This window comes from Colobus angolensis, unplaced genomic scaffold (assembly GCF_000951035.1).
Source record: "Colobus angolensis palliatus isolate OR3802 unplaced genomic scaffold, Cang.pa_1.0 Scaffold361, whole genome shotgun sequence".
Lineage (NCBI taxonomy): Eukaryota > Metazoa > Chordata > Mammalia > Primates > Cercopithecidae > Colobus > Colobus angolensis.
In genome coordinates, this window is record NW_012116944.1 from 105,263 (window position 1) to 124,658 (window position 19,396).

General features: G+C 40.0%; 1 protein-coding gene across 1 annotated transcript in view; it reads left to right on the top strand.

Annotated features, from left to right (window-relative positions):
- Window positions 1–19,396, top strand: part of ANK3 (ankyrin 3, node of Ranvier (ankyrin G)) — a 272,063-nt gene that overhangs the window by 82,716 nt on the left and 169,951 nt on the right. The window contains exons 10-16 of the mRNA XM_011953463.1: window positions 5,222–5,419; window positions 7,611–7,709; window positions 10,372–10,470; window positions 13,237–13,335; window positions 14,941–15,138; window positions 16,862–16,960; window positions 17,244–17,342. Of these exons, the coding sequence (XP_011808853.1) occupies window positions 5,222–5,419; window positions 7,611–7,709; window positions 10,372–10,470; window positions 13,237–13,335; window positions 14,941–15,138; window positions 16,862–16,960; window positions 17,244–17,342 (891 nt within the window). The remainder of the gene's footprint in view (window positions 1–5,221; window positions 5,420–7,610; window positions 7,710–10,371; window positions 10,471–13,236; window positions 13,336–14,940; window positions 15,139–16,861; window positions 16,961–17,243; window positions 17,343–19,396) is intronic.

Here is a 19,396-nt window from a genome sequence, read left to right on the forward strand (position 1 = left end):
GAGGTGGCGGGCGCCTATAGTCCCAGCTACTCGGGAGGCTGAGGCAGGAGAATGGCGTAAACCCGGGAGGCGGAGCTTGCGGTGAGCTGAGATCTGGCCACTGCACTCCAGCCTGGGCGACAGAGCGCCGTCTCAAAAAAAGAAAAGAAAATGATTCAGAGTAGTTATGTTCACCAAATCTTTACAGAACCTCAAAATAAGTTTGGGCTTATTAAAATTGTATGTAGAATGTGCTATACCACAAAGTCGTGTGTGTGTATGTGGTTTCTGTTTTGTTTCAGGAATGCTTACTGCTTGATTTTACTCTGAAATTTTCATAGCTCAGAAATAATTGCTTGTCAGGTTAAGAAAGACTAAAATTTCTACACTCTGTAAAGTATGGATGCTGGCTGTGTTTAGCCCCTCAGCTTATTTCTTGAGAGTTCACAGGCTATTAAGAAAGTCGAGGATATCACTTAGCTGATGAAGACTGGAAACTTTGGAAAGATTGCACCTTGATTGGGCTTTTGGGAATGTTGACATATCTGAAAGGAACACATGATGATTGCCTGAAAAAAATTAATGATTGACTCTCTTTTAGACTTTTTTTTATAATAAAACCATTTGACATCATTTGAAGAAGAGAATATTTGCAAATAAATTTTAAGACATATAAACCACCTCATTGTCACTACTATTTTTATTAATTAAACCAGTGATTTTTTTTGGAAATGATACTAAGCTTTAACTAAGAGCTTTAATCTCTAAACATTATCAAAGCAACAAAAGCACATATTTCTATTTTCACTCTGGTCAGTGTTTTCTCAACAATATTAGGAAGACTAGATGGGTTGAGATGGTCTGGACAATTCCATCACTCATTTAAAATGTAGGGTTTAGACTGGTGAGCTGTTGAGGGTGTTGTCTGATAGAATTAAACATCCATGATGTTTTCATTGTATGTGATGACATCTTGGCCTTGGCCTTTTGAGTGTTTCTTATCTTGACGATTCTGTTTGTTCTTTTCCTTTTACATATCCCATATCTATTTTCTTTCCTCCTCCACTGCTGTCTTCTAAGCCACATTATCATTTCTCACTGAACCACTGTAGTAGCTTCCTGTTGGTCCCCCATTTCCCTTTTTGCTCCTTCACAAATCATCCCACTTTGCAGTCAAAGTGGCCATATAAACTGTCATCCAAATCATGTCAGGCTCCTGCTCAAAAACCCTCCCACTAATCCCCATTGTTCTCTTTCAAATTGGTTTTCATTTTCTCAAAGCAATAACAAAGAATGTTAAAAATCAGAGAGTTGCTCATCTTTTTTCTCCTATTCATCTCATTGCTTTGGATTTTTTCTGAGAAATCTTGATTTTTTTCTTCCAACCTTTTAATTTTCAAGAACATTTTCTTGTTATCTGATAGCTTCTTTTCTTAAAGTATCCTGTTCTTGTTTAATGGGTACAATATTTTCTGTTACCTTTCTGAGAATATTTAAGATAACTTTCTTGTAATTTAGTTTTTCTGTTTCCTGAATGTCTCTAAATCCTCAGATTTCCTTTTTTTCCTCTTTTTTTTTTTTTTTTGCTTTGGCTCTATCGTTTATATTGAAGGCTTCCCACAATGGCTGTACCTGACTGTGTCAGGCACAAACATGTGAGTGGCAGCTCTAAAGAGTTTAGGCAGTGCTGATCACGTGGCAGTGGTTAAGAGGGGCTCTTTAATGTCAGGATTATGTTCCCTTTACTGTAGGTGGTACAGTTTTTTGAGAGACAAATCCACCAACCTTTGCAGTGCACACCTGTGTAAATACATTCTGAGTAGGGGAAAGAGGCTGCCAGTCTTGTGCTTTATGCATACTTTAATCATACTATTGATAACTAATATTTACATAGTGATTACTGCTTATCAGGCTCTATGTTCTTTATACATATTAACTCATTTAATCCTCATTAAGTGAGATACTGGTATTACTGTTATTCCCTTTTAATAGATGAGGAAACTGAAACCCAAAGAGATAAAGTAGCTTTCTCAAAGTATCTCAGTTAGTGGCAGAACAAGGATTTGAACCCAAGCAGCCTAACTTTAACGCCTCCATTCTCCTTCCTTTTTCTGTGATCACCTATTCTCAGTCCAAATCCTCATCCCTGCCCTCTGTTCTGCCTGGGCCCTTGAGTCTGAATCTCTCTAGTTCACCTTCTCCAGACACTAATTCTGGTGTCCTTCAGGCTAGAAGGAGGCAGTTACCTGACTTTGCTGAGTTGGGAAGGGCCTGGAGACCTGACAGCTCCATACACAGTCTTTGATCCGATTTTACTTGCAGCCCCAAGTCTCGTCTTATCTTCTGAGGTACTACGCTTCCGTAGCCTCCACCTTTTTGGGATTTGAAAGGCAAATCAGCTTGTCTTTTTATTCCCAGCAGTGTGCTGGAGCCTGATTGTATTGGCTCATGAGCTGGTTGTGTACATCTCTTCCCAATTCCCCATTCAGTAACATCAGATGGACGGCTTGAAATTGGTGGTTGTGGGGGGATTGACAGCATGGAAATTGGCTAGTGCTACACACTGGGGCTTTTCTTTTTCCAGGAGTTGGATGTTAAACATTTGTCAGCACAGCACTGATTCTACTGCTTCAGACACTTAGGTTTCAGCCTCTCTCTTTGACTGGATGAATGACCACACTCAAATCCTCTTTTCATATTCTGAAGTTTGGAGACAACCCTCATCTGTTTTTGATTTCTTCCCCATTGTGTATGTGGGAATGGAAAAGGACACGCACATGTGTGCCCCTCTGGATTTTACCCTTTAAATCTATTATTGCTTTTTGGTGGAGTTTTGGGAGAGGAAGGATAAATATAGCTATTACATCTGCCGTGTTTGATCAGAAATCTCCCTCTGCACTGAGGATAGACTTCTTAAGATATTCTGACCACCTCTCTTCCTCATCTCCTCCCGTTTTGCTCCTTCCTCACCATCTTCCAGCTAACCAGCCTTATTTTACTTCCTAGACTACACCTTTGTTTTCATTTCCTGTTTGCTTGGTTTGAGTTCCCTCAGCTTGTTCCAGATCTCTGCAGTCCCCGTACATTCTTCAACGCAAATGTCTTCCTCATAAACAGGCGTTTTCTCATGATTTACCCCTCCCATCTTCACCACCCCCTGCCAGTGCCATCTGGCCATATTTTATTTTCTTTAGAGCTTTTAACACTATCTTGAAATTATATGCTTGTTTACTTGCTTGCTGTCTGGTTGTCTTCAATAGAATGAAAGCAAGAACTTTTCCTTGTTCAGTGCAATACCCACAAGCACTTGTATTTATGCCCAGAACACAGTAGGGCTTCAGCAAATATTTGTTGAATGACTATTAAGTGAAAGAGTACGTTCCTGGGCTTAAGGCCATCTGACCAGTTCTTCAAGAATTTCGTCTTACTGAGCTAATAAGAAAGCCCATTACATTGGATCCGTATTTTCAGGCACCATATGTAATACCACTTCGTTCCATAGGGCAGATGATCTTTTCTGTACGGTTTTCTTGTCCTTCTCCAATTATCTTTAAGTTTCCCATCCACACAATCATTGTGTTTTTGCATTGCTAGAGAATTTTTTTTTATTGACACTGCCTCCCATTTCTACTCTCCACTATTCTTTGTTCTCTCAGATTTTGTGGGGTTTTTTTGTTTGTTCGCTTGTTTACTTCATGTTTTCCTCTAAGATTGTATCAAAACATAAAGCAAAAGAATGTTTTGGCAGGAATAAAGCAGTCCATATGCTCGTGGGTAGCAGTATCTCAAATGAGAAATGTTCCTACCTTTTCCTGCACCTTCATTTCTATGGTTTAAAATATTTGAGGAAAATTTTTTAGGCAGAAATATCCTGATAGACTGACAGTGTACGAGGCCTTTAAATTGACCTAGATATTTGCTGAGCTCTTCCTGTATGTGCAAAGCTCTCTTCTGTGCAATGGAAAAAATAATAACCATGTACCTCTTGCCTTCAAGGAATCCAAATCGTTGAAATATATGTCAGAGAGTGAATAATGCCACGGGAATGGTTAACAAGGAGCTCATATTACTTTTTCTTATCCTGAATTCCTTCTTTATGTCATTCATTGATAAATTCAGAGCAAATAACTTGGCTCAGAGGATTCAGAAACCTCTGGTTCCTTGGTGCATATTTGATCTGTCATTGTCAAAATTCATTAACGACAATTTTTTTAGAAACTGAATTTGCTGTCAAATTACTTTTCCCAAAAACATGTTAAACTATGTTACAATAATTGATACAGCCTCTTTTGATAATCAAATTCTCTAGGAATTTCCTAGGCTCCCCCACTTTGCCATCATAGTTAAAAGAAAGGATTGACATGTTCATACCTTGTTTTGCCTTCATTAGGAAACATATTGAATGCTGGTGTCATTCTAGGTTTTATTTACCTTTGACCATATATATTTGTTCTCTCTGCTCTTTAAATGAATTTTCAACTCATTCCTACTGCACATGATTAACTGTGTTATTGAACCCAGGTTGATTTAAACTAACAAGGTGAGCATTAGTTAATGGCTTTGTCAATGCCCTGCCTTTCCTCATCATAGACACATGGGGGCACCAGATTGATAGAAAAGGGAAATGTTTGCCTTTCTTCTTTGATGAGAGATGAAATGCATTACATTGGGACCTTTTTTAAAGTCAAATCAATATAGTCTTCAATATTGGGTATCAGTAATCTCTAAGGACAAAATTAATACCAGTCCAATGAATACCAATCTGTTCTTACCTTCATTTTTTCTTTCAGTCTTAAATATTAAGAATTCCTATTCGGCCAAGTTCCAGTAGCTCATACCTATAATCCCAGTGCTTTGGGAAGCTGAGGCAGGAGGATCGCTTCAGGCTGGAGTTGGAGACCAGCTGAGCAACAGAGCGAAACCATACCTCTATTTAAAATAAAAAGAAAAGTAAAATTTCCATTCATCTGGGTTATGACCCATGCTGCAATTCACACTTCTATTAAATTAGGAAAAGACATTATCCTTGACAACTTGTTATTGACTGACATAAGCAGTTGGGAGGACCAATTTTAAAAATAGCTGTAGTTCAAAATAGTTGTCAAAAGCTTTTACAAATAGAAGGTATTTTCATGTGAAGAACTGGAGTTTTTATCTGTTTATATTTGCACTCTATTTTGTGTTCTGCACATTTGTGTTTAAAAGGTAAAAGAATGAACTCTGATTTCCTTATGTGTTCCAGAATGGATTGTCTCCATTGCACATGGCCACACAAGGGGACCACTTAAACTGCGTCCAGCTTCTCCTCCAGCATAATGTGCCTGTGGACGATGTCACCAATGACTACCTGACTGCCCTACACGTGGCTGCCCACTGTGGCCATTACAAAGTTGCCAAGGTTCTCTTGGATAAGAAAGCAAACCCCAATGCCAAAGCCCTGGTGAGTGGCTCAACCAGCGAGTCCAGCCTCAGTTGTCTTGCTCACAACCTGCTGCCTCTGTATGTGAAGGGAATGCTTTGAGGAAGTTAAAATGGAAGGTGCTAGTTAAAGTGTACTTCTTGTCAATTTTTTCAAATATCCTTCAGGAAAGTCTACAAAATTTTCTATTTCTGACATGAGAAAGGCTGATGGAGCCAAACTGTTAATGTTTTTATGGTCATGTAAGTGATTCCCTTATGAACCCAAAGACTACACAATTATAAAAAGACTAAGGTGGCCAACGTCATCTTATTGTGGATAAACTTATAATTCTGTGAATTAAAAGTTTATTCGGAGATCTGAAAACGAGGCAAAGTTATCAAAAATATCTATTTTAAACATAAGCAGTCTAGGGATTTGTGAGCTAAAATTTTATATTATCTTAACCTTGTAAGTTAGTGAAATATTGCCTGTAATCTTCTGTTTCCTTTTGCCAGTCAGAATTTTGGTCTGGTTTATAGGCTTCACTTTAAAGTAATTTGTTCTTTTAGCCTTTAGCTGTGCTATACTTTGGTTTTCTCAGCAAAATGGTGTTTGTTGTCTTTGCAAAAATAAATGGTCCCAACTTAGTAAGCTGTCTATTTCAGAATAAGTACCCATGTTTAGGAAAAAATAAGTCACCCAATTTTAGGGAAAGCATGTGAGTTTACTAGCAATTTTGAGGTAAATGTTGTCATCATCCAATCGACCCTTTAAGGAAGGGTTTTTACCCCTTTCCAAAGAGTGCGGTCATCCTGTCTGGATAGATCTCTACCACCTCTTGTACTCTGTGGGCTCTAAAATTCAGAGTGGGCAGGAAAGAATGACGAAAGAGAAACTCTCCAGAGCCCAGACACCTCCTTGCCACTGTAATTCTAAAACCTTTTACCAAACCAGCATTTCAAGATCTGTCTGTAGACCCACCCAGTCTATCAAACGTGTCTGAATTCTGAGAAGGGAGAAAGGAAATTAACAGTCATGACTCATTTTTCCATACAAGAAAAAAAAGTAAGTCCCAAAACAGGGCGTGGGCTCCCACTCTCATTTTCCTGTGACTCTGAAGATTTCACAACATATGGAGGTTATAGCCAGTCATCCTGGGATGGACTGTGGCCAAATGGTCTGAGAAGTCTTGGTGAAAGCACCTGCAGTGACTTTGACCTAAGCTTTTACGGTGGGCTCTGGTATTTATAGTTCTCCACTGGCTGCTGAAATACGTGCCACAGTCTCAACTGGCAGGCAGGACAACTTGGGACATAATTTATTAAAAAGCAGATTCCTTTATTAGATTAAATAGTAAACCAAATTATTCAAATAATGGGTTATTTACATTTCTGCATCCTTGGGGTAAACACCTACTTGAAGCATAAAGCTAGAGAAGAAATCAAAACATTTCAGAACTGGCCTTGTAGTTGTCCTAAAACACAGCGAAGAGAACAGAATAAACCTTGGTGAAGTGGAGCCGTGAGGACAAATGTTGGGGCCAGGAGTTTTCAGTCTGTATTTGAAATGAGGTAGAGGAGGGACATATTATTATTATTATTATTATTATTATTATTATTATTATTATTATTATTTGTTCTTTTGAAACAGAATTTCCCTCTTGTTGCCCAGGCTGGAGTGCAATTGCACAATCTCGGCTCACTGCAACCTCAGCCTCCTGGGTTCAAGCGATTCTCCTGCCTCAGCCTCCCAAGTAGCTGGGATTACAGGTGCTTGCCACTATGCCCGGCTAATTTTTGTATTTTTAGTAGAGATGGGATTTCACCATGTTGGTCAGGCTGGTCTCGAACTCCTGACCTCAGGTGATCCACCCACCTCGGCCTCCCAAAGTGCTGGGATTACACTTATGAGCCACCACACCCAGTCGGGAACATATTATTTGGAAGAGCAAATTCCGAAATAAAATAACGAAATGAATGATCATTTGTACCTCAGCTAACAAGGAGACTGTAACAAAAATTCACTTCCTGTTCACAATTACCAGGGCACCTTGGGTTCCTAGGGCAGCTAGACTACTTCCAGAATAGAATCTACATGCTGCTTAACCCTGGTACTTTCTGTTCATTTCAATTTACCGCACATCATTTTAGCAAGACTATTTTACTGTACATAGTGAAACTGGATTTTGATGGAATGTAGTCAAGCAGGTATATGTATTTGTCCCTTGCAGAATGGCTTTACCCCTCTTCATATTGCCTGCAAGAAGAATCGAATTAAAGTAATGGAACTCCTTCTGAAACACGGTGCATCCATCCAAGCTGTAACCGAGGTGAGAAGAGTTAAGATTTCTGGCAGTCCTGAGATACCGAGAGTATAGCCTTAGCAGCCAGAGCCCCAGGGCCATCTCCAGGGACCAGCTAGTTTGTTGGTATATCATGGCCATAGACTGCATTCTGAACTATTCAGCAAAAGGGCTGCCAGTCCTTAGGAGAAGCAGACAAGCCTGTTGGTGGGTGAGTTGGATGCAAATGTATCACCATGTCAAGAAATGTAACCTAAAACATATGCTTAAGGGGAACGGCCCCATCACGGAAAGCATAACTTGTATCAAATCCTAAACTGTAGTACTTCTCTAATGGGTGCAGTTTTGTCCCCCAAGGGGCATTTAGTCATGTCTGGAGGTACTTTTAGTTGTCACAACTGGATAGTACTACTGGTATCTAGTGGGTCAAGGCCAAGGATGCTACTAAACAGTTTACAGTATACAGGACAGTCTCCCGCAACAAAAAATCATCTGATTCAAAATGTCAAAACCCTGCGCAAGACGACCTTGGTGCTTTTGTCAAGTAAGGATTACTCTGTCTCAAAACTCAAAATTAATGAAACTGCTGCTGAGGTTAGTTAGTAAAGGATTAGATCTAAGTTTCTCTCATAGGAACCAACTCAGAACTTAGATAAATGATCCATCAGAATCAGGACTGCACCTTCTACAAAGCAAACCAAGCCTGACACCTACCCTTTCAGACTTGTCCCAGACCCCCAACCTCCACCTCACTACCTCCTAGCACTCTGATCTCTGTTCATTCTAATTCTAACCCTTGGCACTTCCATAGACTAGACACTCTCTTGTTTGCCTCTGTATGTCTATACCTCTGTGTGTCACACCCTCTTGGCCAGGCAAATCCTGCACATCCTTTAGAACCAGATCTGGGCCACCTTCTTCAGGAAACCTCCCCTCACTCCCCAGCCTGGACTACATGTTCCTTCTAGGAACCATCACCTCATCCTGTGCCCTTATCCAACTCTCTGACTTATGACTCAGTGGCGCCCCCAAGACCCCCAGAGGCTAAAGGCTCCTTGGAGGCAGGGCTGTGTCTGACTGGTCTTCATATACCCACAGTGTCTGGCCCATACATAGTAGATCATTCAGTAAAGTTTTGTTGAATACCTGATGCTTAACTATAGGATTTGAAGCAAACATAAAAATTAAAGTCTAGTCTAGTGATTGTTGCTTGGCTTCAGTTTCTTGCTTGCAAATGGAGTATTTGCCTAGATTTACACTTAGAATTTTTAAAATATGAAATGGTTGAGAATATGAATACTGATTTGCCATATTGTCTGGCTTATGGCTTCATATTAGGCAACCTGTTATTTTTAAGTATAAAATAGAAAGTTTACTTTCAGTGCATAGGAACCCTCTTACAGATCAGAATAGGTTCTAAAATAAAAGTAAATTCTTGGCTGATGTTTGAGTAAATGTCCAGAGGTGTCAACCAGTAATCCAGCTCTCTGTTCCCTAAGAGCTTTAAAAGGCAGTTTGGACCAAGATTTTGCCTTGCACGAGCTCTAACTACTCCCCCTGCCGATGGAAAAAGGTGCCAAGACTATAACAAAATTCTCGTTTTCCTAATTGTCCTCCATTCTTCTCACTTTTTGAAGTCTGCGCAGCCAGAATTATTCCTTTTCTGTCTTTTACCTCACTTTGATTGTATAGAATTCCTTTCATATATTTTTGGCATTTCTCAAATTTTTGCTGAGATTAATTATCCCCTTCTGTCCCTTTTTTAAAAACAGGTTAGCTTTTTCTAGATATACTAAAAAAGTTTTATCAAGTTATGATGTTCATGTTGTAAGCTAAATTAAACTCTGAAAAATTTAAAATGGAATCATTTCATATAAAAAGCACAAGTAGATTATACTTTTTAAAAAATTAATGACTTGAGATTTCTATCTTTCTTATTCACTCTATTTAAATCTCACAATCATGGGCATATTCAATATAAAATATCCTGGAATCAATAAATTCTGCTTTATGCTGAATAGTATTCTGGGATCTATGTACATATATGTGTATGTATGTGTGCATAGGATCTGAAGCAATTCAAGTCTAGTCTAGTGAACATTGTAATATTTGCTTTATTTATATTGCCTTAATTTGTAATACCCATAAAGTTAAAAAATTAAATGTTTGAAACTATTAATGCTGATTTGTTCATTTATTAAAGAAACAGCTTTGTGTTAGGTACCCTGCTCTTTTATATGTGACATAAATGGGAATCCTCTTTAAAGCCCAGAATAGGATCTGAAATAAAAGTTGACTTTTTACTAATATGTATGAAATCACCGCTGTCCTCCCTCTACACGCACACACATATGGATAAGGAAGGTTTATTAGTAAAGGGGAAAAACAACGTTCAAGTTATTTATCAGTTTTTTCAAAGATCTACATTAAAAGTATGAAATAAATTCTTTTTCTTTTTTAATAGGTATGACATAAGTCTTTCACAGTAACAGAATTTGCTTTAAGAAAATGATGATTATGTGTTGATATATTTACCATTATAGAATCTGTAACATAATGGTGAATGTCCTGATTCTTCTAATCTGATCATTAAACTGGTTTAGATGGATGGATGGCAGGCAGGCAGGCTCACCGACAAACCTGTTTTATGCTAAGCCAACAAACCACCATTTTCTTCTTTTCCCCTTAGTCGGGCCTTACCCCAATCCATGTTGCTGCCTTCATGGGGCATGTAAATATTGTATCACAACTAATGCATCATGGAGCCTCACCAAACACCACCAATGTGGTAAGTATTCTTTGAACGAAGGAGGTCCATTGTGAGTATTTAATAAACTGGCAAAGATGATTTTTATCTACTTTTTTGTTTTTTATTTTTTTAAGAGTTGGAGTATTGCTCTGTCTCCCAGACTGGAATGCAGTGGTGCAATCATAGCTCACTGCAGCCTAGAATCCTGGACTCAGGTGCTCCTCCCACCTCAGCCTCCCAACTCACTGGGACTACAGGAATGTGCCATCATGCCCGGCTAATTTTTAAATGTTTTGTAGAGATGGGGGCCTCACTATGTTGCCCAGGCTGGTCTTGAACTCCTGGCTTCAAGCAATCCTCCTGCGTTGGCCTCCTAAATTGTTGGGCTTATAGGCATGAGCCACCATGCCCTACCTTATTGTTATTATAATTAATTAATATGTAATTAATATGACTACTTAAAAGAAGAAAATTCAATAATACGTTTGTTTCCTTTACTTCAAAGGCAAGATCCGCTCAGTCTCTAGTTGGCCACAAATTGTTAGGACTTATGAACTATGTTCATTAAACTTACAGGTGCGTTACTACTGGATATTATGTTTTAAAAAATAAAGTGTGGCCAGGCACGGTGGCTCACGCTTGTAATCCCAGCGCTTTAGGAGGCCAAGGCAGGTGGGCCACATGAGGTCGGAAGTTTGAGACCAGCCCGATCAACATGGAGAAACCCCCGTCTCTACTAAAAAATACAAAATTAGCTAGGTGTGGTGGCACGTGCCTGTAATCCTAGCAACCCGGGAGGTTGAGACAGGAGAATTGCTTGAACCCGGGAGGCGGAGGTTGTGGTGAGCCGAGCCTGCGCCACTGCACTCCAGCCTGGGTGATAAGAGTGTAACTCTGTCTCAAAAAAAAATAAAAATAAACCAAAAATAAAGTGTGGGGAATATTTTTCTACAACAAAAACATTAAAAAGTGCCACATGTTGGAGAGGTCATTTAGACACTATGGTCATTTATACAAAGAAGTGATTTCAGCAGGGTGTGGTGGCTCACGCCTGTAATCCCAGCACTTTGGGAGGCTGAGATGGGTGGATCATTTAAGGTCAGGAGTTCAAGACCAGCCTGGCCAACATGGTGAAACCCATCTCTACTAAAAATACAAAAAAGAATTAGCTGGTTGTGGTGGTGCATGCATGTAATTCCAGCTATTCAGGAGGCTGAGGCATGAGAATAAGTTGAACTTGGGAGGCAGAGGTTGCAGTAAGCCAAGATCATGCCATTACACTCTAGCCTGGGCAACAGAGTGAGACTCCATCTCAAAAAAAAAAAAAAAAAAAGAAGTGATTTCAACTAACTTCAAAGTAGTCTCTCTTTGATGTGCTTCACCATGTTACAGCAAACCCATGGAATTCTGTGTCCATAGATTACTCAATGGTATTATTTTCCCACACTAAACATTGCTCTGTAGGAACCACGAGGCTCATTTCAGAGTAGCTGTCAGAGTAGTAACTTACCACCCGTGATCTGCATGTGGCATTGTTTTACAGCGTTTCAAATTTGACATCACAGTATTAGCACAACAGACCAGAAACATAATAATACTCATTGGACTCATGAGCATTAAAGAAGTAACAATAAAACAAGCACCATCCTGGCACAGAAGGGGCAAGCTAGGAGGTCCTGCACCCTTACCCTGAGAGTGGGGCTCCCCAGTAAGACTGCATCTTCCAGCAGCCCCAAGCAGCACAACCAAAACATAGAAATAGACCAGCTTCTCAGATGAAATACAGTCTTTCCTGGTGCAATTGCAGAGAATGTTTTCATTCGTAGAGGGAACACTGAGTAATACACTAAACGACATCCTCAACACCTTTCCAATAAACACAATCCACCAGTTTCCTGTGGAATCTGTCTTCACGTGTCCTTCCATGGAAGTAGGTGGCCTGTAAAGCAAAGCTCAATTTATAAAGGCAGTTTAAAAGTGAGCATCACCTATGTGAGAGAATATATTTCATTTTTATTTTGGTCCATTTTAGTGTATCTGTTTCTAATATCATTTTCATTTTTAATCAAGTAAAGAAGTAATCTGAATTAGAATCTACTTGGTGAAAAAATAGGGGGAGGGTGGTCCAGGGCAAAGAAAATGATCCACTGGGAAAAATGTCCGAAGACTAAGATATTGATCTGTTCAGATCAAACAGGAAATGCAAACCAACTGTTGACAAGCCAAATCCGGCCCTTGGCTATGTTTATGTTGCCCATGTAGTGTTTTGTTTTTAATTCTGAATTTATGGCCAATATTTAAGAACAGGAACATTTATATAAAATCCAGACTGCCACTTCTTTTGAAAAGTTGCATAGTGTGGCATGGTAAGGTTGGCATCCTGCATAGTGACAGCTGCGAGCTGCAGATGTTGGGGGTGTGTGTGGGGGTGGTGGCTGCCTGCTTCAGCGCAGGTGTGGGCTCTCTCAAGCACTCCACTTCTGCCCAGCTGCACTCACTCACCCGCCTGCTTGGCTCCTATGAGCACTTGCCTTTCCAGCCCCAAGGGAGGCCACATTGTAGGTTACTGAGCAGCGCCCCTGGTACAGTGGGTGACAAGACTCCCTAGGCTTATGCCAAAGTCTTTGCCTCATGGACCAGGTTCCTGTGAAATTCTTATGCATTTGACTTCCTAGCTTTTCAATAAGGAAGTGCTTAGGACTATTTTTTATTTTTGAAAAAAGTCCATCATAAGCTTTATGCCAAATAAAACACTCCACTCTTCTTCAGAGCTGCAGCTAATTTACTTTGGCTCATGTTCCCTAGAGAGGAGAAACAGCGCTGCACATGGCAGCTCGCTCCGGCCAAGCTGAAGTTGTGCGGTATCTGGTACAAGACGGAGCTCAGGTAGAAGCTAAAGCTAAGGTATGCGCAATACTTGAAAAGTGTTTGAAATTGAGGAAAAATCCTTTGATTTTCATAGAACTTTTAAGTATATATATGCCGTCTTCCAAGAATACTTTAAAAATAGTGAACAACCTCCAATAAGGAAAGTCCCTACCCAAGTAACACTGTGAAAAATCCCTTCCCTCCACATTTGTTCATTCGATTATTTAACAAAATGAAATAGGATGAGATGAGAACTTGTGCCTGAAACTGTCAGCACATGGCTAGTCCCTAATAGGTTGGGGACTGAATCTAGACTTGGTCCAAAGTTCTTCACACTCCATGGAGAAGGGTTTATGCACAAAGCTTCTAGAACAATCACAACCTAGAAGAATAACTGAGCTTTTTTGGTTGACTTGTAAGTCAGCTGTCAACAGCCACAAAAGGAGAATGGGGGGTTTTTTTTTTTTTTTTTTTTTTTTCTACACAAGCTCTTTGGCCACTTCAGAATTGGCCTCGTATTTCACCTGCAGGAGAAACTCACTTATCTGCTGCTATAGGGATGGATAGTTTGGTCTGGTTATCAGAATGGCAGTTCAGGTCCAGAATCATAAACCATTTAATTTCAACCTACAATATGTAAATATACATTTGCGCAGTCTGCAGTCTCTAGTTTCAAGTTAAGGGGTGGCAGTAGTAGCAGTATACAAGATTTTTCCTTGGCACCTATTTTTTTCTGCTTTCAATATTCCTCTTCTCTCTTGCGGCATCTCCCTAACTCCTCTCATGCTTCCTACTGGTTAGATAGCCCCTCTTACTTTGACATTGACCCTCGTCCTCCTTATTCTTCCAGGCTGTCCTCTATTCTAGCCTCTTTTCTCTACCTTTCCTGCTTAAACTATTTACCTCAACCTTATCACAATTCAGTAGAGAATTTCTATTTCGAGGACTACCACAGGCATCTTTGAGCAAATTAAGATGATTTGCACCTCCCACTTGGGGATTAGACCCTAGGGGATCAGGACTTGGTGAGTACCTCCTGCCTTTGGGTGAACTGTAGTGATGTGGCTCTCCAGTCTAGACAGATGCAGCCCATACCAGGATGCACAGCTTGGCAAGCAGAGGGCATCAGCCCCTGCTGACCCTTCGGCTGGGAGCCTTTGCACAGGTATACTGCGCAACCCTACACTGCCTTCCTCACGCTCTGCATTTGTCTATGGGAAGACAGAACCAACAAAATAATTCATTCCGTGTGAGTGGATAATAACTGGTGTGGAGGTATAATATCCCTCCAAGGTATATGAGTTTTACTAGGATACATTGTCTTATCTCCCAAAGAAGGAGAAATTAAAAGTTCAAATTTGATTCTCTGTGGCAGGTGTTGTTGGGGGGTCATTTATAGACAGAACTGCCTTTCACGGTTTTCTTATTAATGGTTCACTCTCCAAAGGTATTTAATGAGCTTAGAGCTACCATCTCCTCATTTCTGAACATTGAAGAAAAAGACAAATGAGATTTTTTTAGCATTGACTCAAAAAATTGATTGTACCTCTTACATCAAGCAGCTAATGTTCCGTGAATTTTTCATAAAGGCACCATTGTTTCCTCAGCTCATCAGCCTTACATTTCTACCTTGCTGTTTAGGACGACCAAACCCCACTCCACATTTCAGCCCGACTGGGGAAAGCAGACATAGTACAACAGTTATTGCAGCAAGGAGCATCTCCAAATGCAGCCACAACTTCTGGGTACACCCCACTTCACCTTTCCGCCCGAGAGGGGCATGAGGATGTGGCCGCATTCCTTTTGGATCATGGAGCATCTTTATCTATAACAACAAAGGTATGAAAGCGTATCTCAGAATCCTGCTCTGTTCCCCCAAATACATCTTCCTTACAGTTCCCAGCACAATCACAGGTCCAGAAGCCTCACAACAGCATCTATTCTTGCGATCCCACGGTAGTCATTAATATGGCCAGCAAAGCTCTGTGATGGGAGAGGGTAACTGATAGTATTTTGTGTGGGTTTTTTTGCCTTAAGTTTCTTAGTACATTATCTTCCAATGAAACCTTACTGATATCCAGAGTCAGACTTCTTGTAAGTTATTTGATGGCCTTAAATTTTAGTTTAAAAACAGAGCTACAGATTAGCAAAATGCTCAGGCCGAGCACACAAACCACGCTATCACAGCTTGGTTGGTAGATGCTTTTATAACACTTGGAAAACTGGCAGTGAATTTTTCTTGGGGTTGTTTTTGTTTGTTTTTGTTCTTTCTGTTGTCATTATTGTCTTGTCTGATTTATGGTTTGATTTATTTTTATCTCAACTCTGATGCCTTAGAGTAATACCCTAACATAAACAGTTGCTCTGCATGTGCAGAATGCAAAATTTGGAGCTCATTTTTCTTGTGATGCTACATAAGCCTAGCAAGTGTGATAGCAAGATGAATTGGCTTGTGGCGCGCCTTCCAAAGCTAGTAACTGGTACTGCACTCTTTTATTTGGATGCAGATAAGAAAGATTAATGTGTAATCAATATAGAAGATAATTACAAATAGAGAACTATCAGGATAAATGATGACTACCTCAAATTTCATTTCTTGTGATTCTTTGGGCTCTTCAATAGAGTTGAGATGCAAGTTCAGGAAGCTCATTTGATGTGAAACAGAGCAATGGGTGATGGAGTCTTGAGTATTCAGGCATTTCACCATACCAGCTGCACATTCCTTTTAGTTTGCTGTAGTCTCATGAGGTCGAATGTGCTGATGACCCTCTAATCCCTGACTCATGATTGGGACCCCCACAACAGTGTGCTGATTGGCTGGTTGATACACAGATTCTTGTAGGAGTTGGAAGCCTGAGGGAGCAGCCACTCAGCTATTAACATCCAACTGTTGCATGTTTGTCCATGTGTGATTATTCAGTTCACCTACAGAATAGGCGTCTCATCATTCTAAAACCATGTCATTGTTCAGTTCACCTCTGGTGTTAGAGGTGAGAGAATTTCTGACTCCTCCTGAAGACTAGAGGACACATAAGGATTGTGTATACATGGAGAAACAGGGAAAGAAGAAGAGAAAGTGTCCGGTCTGGTGATATGAGATTGTGAGAGGTTCAGACTTCCCCTGGATTTTCCCAAACCCTCCAAACTGAGTCTGGGACCCTGTAACTTATTCTTCCCACGATATGAAACTCTTAAAGCAGTTCTAGAATAAGCCCCAGATTCAGCTTTCCAACTTCATCCTGGTGAGATACCTGATGACTCCCAGAACCAATAGCATGTCGTGGTTCAGTCAGCAGAAGGGAGAAAGATTAGGTATCCTGGTATGTTGTACTATTGCTTTAATACTCACATCCTGTTGATAAGAAGGCTCTTGAACTCTTATCTATGAGTCTGGGACTTTAAATGCAGACTTCACTGCTCATCATCACTAGAATAAGTAATCAGTTCTGGAAGACAGTGCCCTTATGTCATATCTTTTTGTTTGTTGTTTGGTTTGGGTTTTGTGTGTGTTTTCCTTACGTCATTTCTATTGTTCATTATGTTTATGTTTCTTTTTTTTCAGAAAGGATTTACCCCTCTCCACGTGGCAGCAAAATATGGAAAGCTTGAAGTTGCCAATCTCCTGCTACAGAAAAGTGCATCTCCAGATGCTGCTGGGAAGGTAAGAGGTCACCAGCCACCCTGAAGCAGGCCACTTCCACGATAACAAAGCACACACTTGCTAATATTCACTAATGGCCACCCGAGTTGTAACGAAATATTTAAGTCCCACTAGGATGAAGAGCACTTGGGAAATAAAAGGTAAATGCTGGGGTCCAAGTACTGTGGAAACTGGAATGTAAATATGCCCTATGTTGTGTCCAATCTAATCTCATTTCCTCAATCTAGGCCTCTGGTATTAAGACACCTTTGACACTGGTTATTGTTTCTGCACGTGTTTTCAGAGCGGGCTAACCCCACTGCATGTAGCTGCACATTACGATAATCAGAAAGTGGCCCTTCTGCTTTTGGACCAAGGAGCCTCACCTCACGCAGCCGCAAAGGTACCTATAATTCCACAGCCTAAGGAGACTGATGGGTAAGGTCTATCAGTCTCTATCTGCACATCTACTCCTGCTTCACCAGGAGCACCCTCCTAGTTTAGGCACCACTAAAAAAATCACAGAAATAGAAGCACCTTAGGACGTCTGTGCCTTCAGTGATTTAGTCTGCTAATATGGTAGATGCTCAGGAAATATTTACTTGTCAGTTGATTGTCTTTGACAATCCAGGACCTCCTGGAGGAAGGAGAGCTGGAACACTCTTTAGCTAGATGAAAAACATAAGCACAGCCTGAGGGAGTAAGAAAGTTCTGATTTGTCAGAATTATGAAATATGTGTTACATTTTTCTGGCCATCTAATTGCCTTCAAGTTGTTTATTTGAATTTAGTAAAATAGGTTGAGAGATTTTACCTGTGTGTTTTTATTATTGCTAAGGAGGATCTTTATTGTTAGAGCATTTTTGATTAGTAGACAACTTAGATTTCTGAGAAAAGAGAGAAACTGAGTGGGTATATAGCTATGTTATTATTTTAGTAATCTAATTTGAGGGACAAATCATAAAGAAGAGCTTCCTTAAAGACAGGTTAATAGAGTACTATTGCTTTAATACACTTCCTATTGTTGAGCAGGTGGCTATGATCAGAGAACACTGAAATGATGCAAACCACCATTTCAGTGTTCAGTTATTTTGCTAAACACTATTGGTTGAAGGACCCTTGAGTATCCCTTATGCTCCTTATGCTTTTTTTTTGGAGACCTATGCGGTGGCGCCATCTCAGCTCACTGCAAGCTCTGCCTCCCAGGTTCACGCCATTCTCCTGCCTCAGCCTCCCGAGTAACTGGGACTACAGGTGCCCACCACAATGCAGGGCTAATTTTTTGTATTTTTAGTAGAGACTGGGTTTCACCATAACCAGGATGGTCTTGATCTCCTGACCTTGTGATCCACCTATCTCAGCCTCCCAAAGTGCTGGGATCACAGGCGTGAGCCACTGCGCCCGGCCTCCCTTATGCTTTTTACATCTTTGACTTACTATTCCATGTAGGGGCAACTGCAGTGCTCTCCTTTAAACCTAATGTTTAGATCACATCATTGTATACACAGATGAATGAACTGGGGGTTGTTCTAGATTACTTTAGATACACTAAGAGACCAACTTTTGGGTACTCTCTCCATTTAGAGAGTACGTTATCTTCGATAGATATTTCTTCCTGGAAACTTTCAATCATTTTCTGCCCCATCCTCCCCAGAATTATACCTAAAAATCTAAAATGAAATCTCAAATTCAAAATCAAACTCCCAACTTTGCTTTTAATCTAAATGTAGCTTTCCCTTCCATAATTTCTGACCCTGACAAACATTCTTTCTATTACAAAACCATGACTTGACTTGATAAAACTTTTATCTTGAAAAAAAGATATAGCAGCATTATTCATGATAGCCAAAAGGTGGAAACAACCCAAATACTCATTGATGGATGAATGCATATACTCACTGCGCATATACACACAGGGAATATTATTTAGCCTTTAAAAGGAAGGAAATTCTGACATACGCTACTATAATACGTGGAGGAATCTTGAAGACATTGTGCTAAGTAAGCCAGTCACAATAGGACAAATGTGTGATTCTACTTATGTGAAGTACATAGAGTAGTAAATTTATGGAGATAGACAGAGGATGGTGGATGTCAAAGGTAGAAGGAGAAGGGAATGGGGAGTTAATGTTTAATGGATACAGAGTCTCAAATAGGAAGACTAAAAAGTTCTGGAGATGGATAATAGTGATGATTGGAGAACAACATTGAATACACAGTACTTAATACTACTGACCTGTACACTGAAAAATGCTTTAAATGGGAAATTTTGTTATGATATTTTAGCATAATTTTAAGGAGAAAGATTTGTAAGGAATTTAATGGTTGTACATTTTATTTCATTTCATTTTTACCCCTGTATGTGTGGGCTACTCTTTCCTTTTTCTTTTTCTTTTCTTTTTTTTTTTTTTTTTTTGAGACGGAATCTCGCTCTCACCCAGGCTGGAGTACAGTGGCA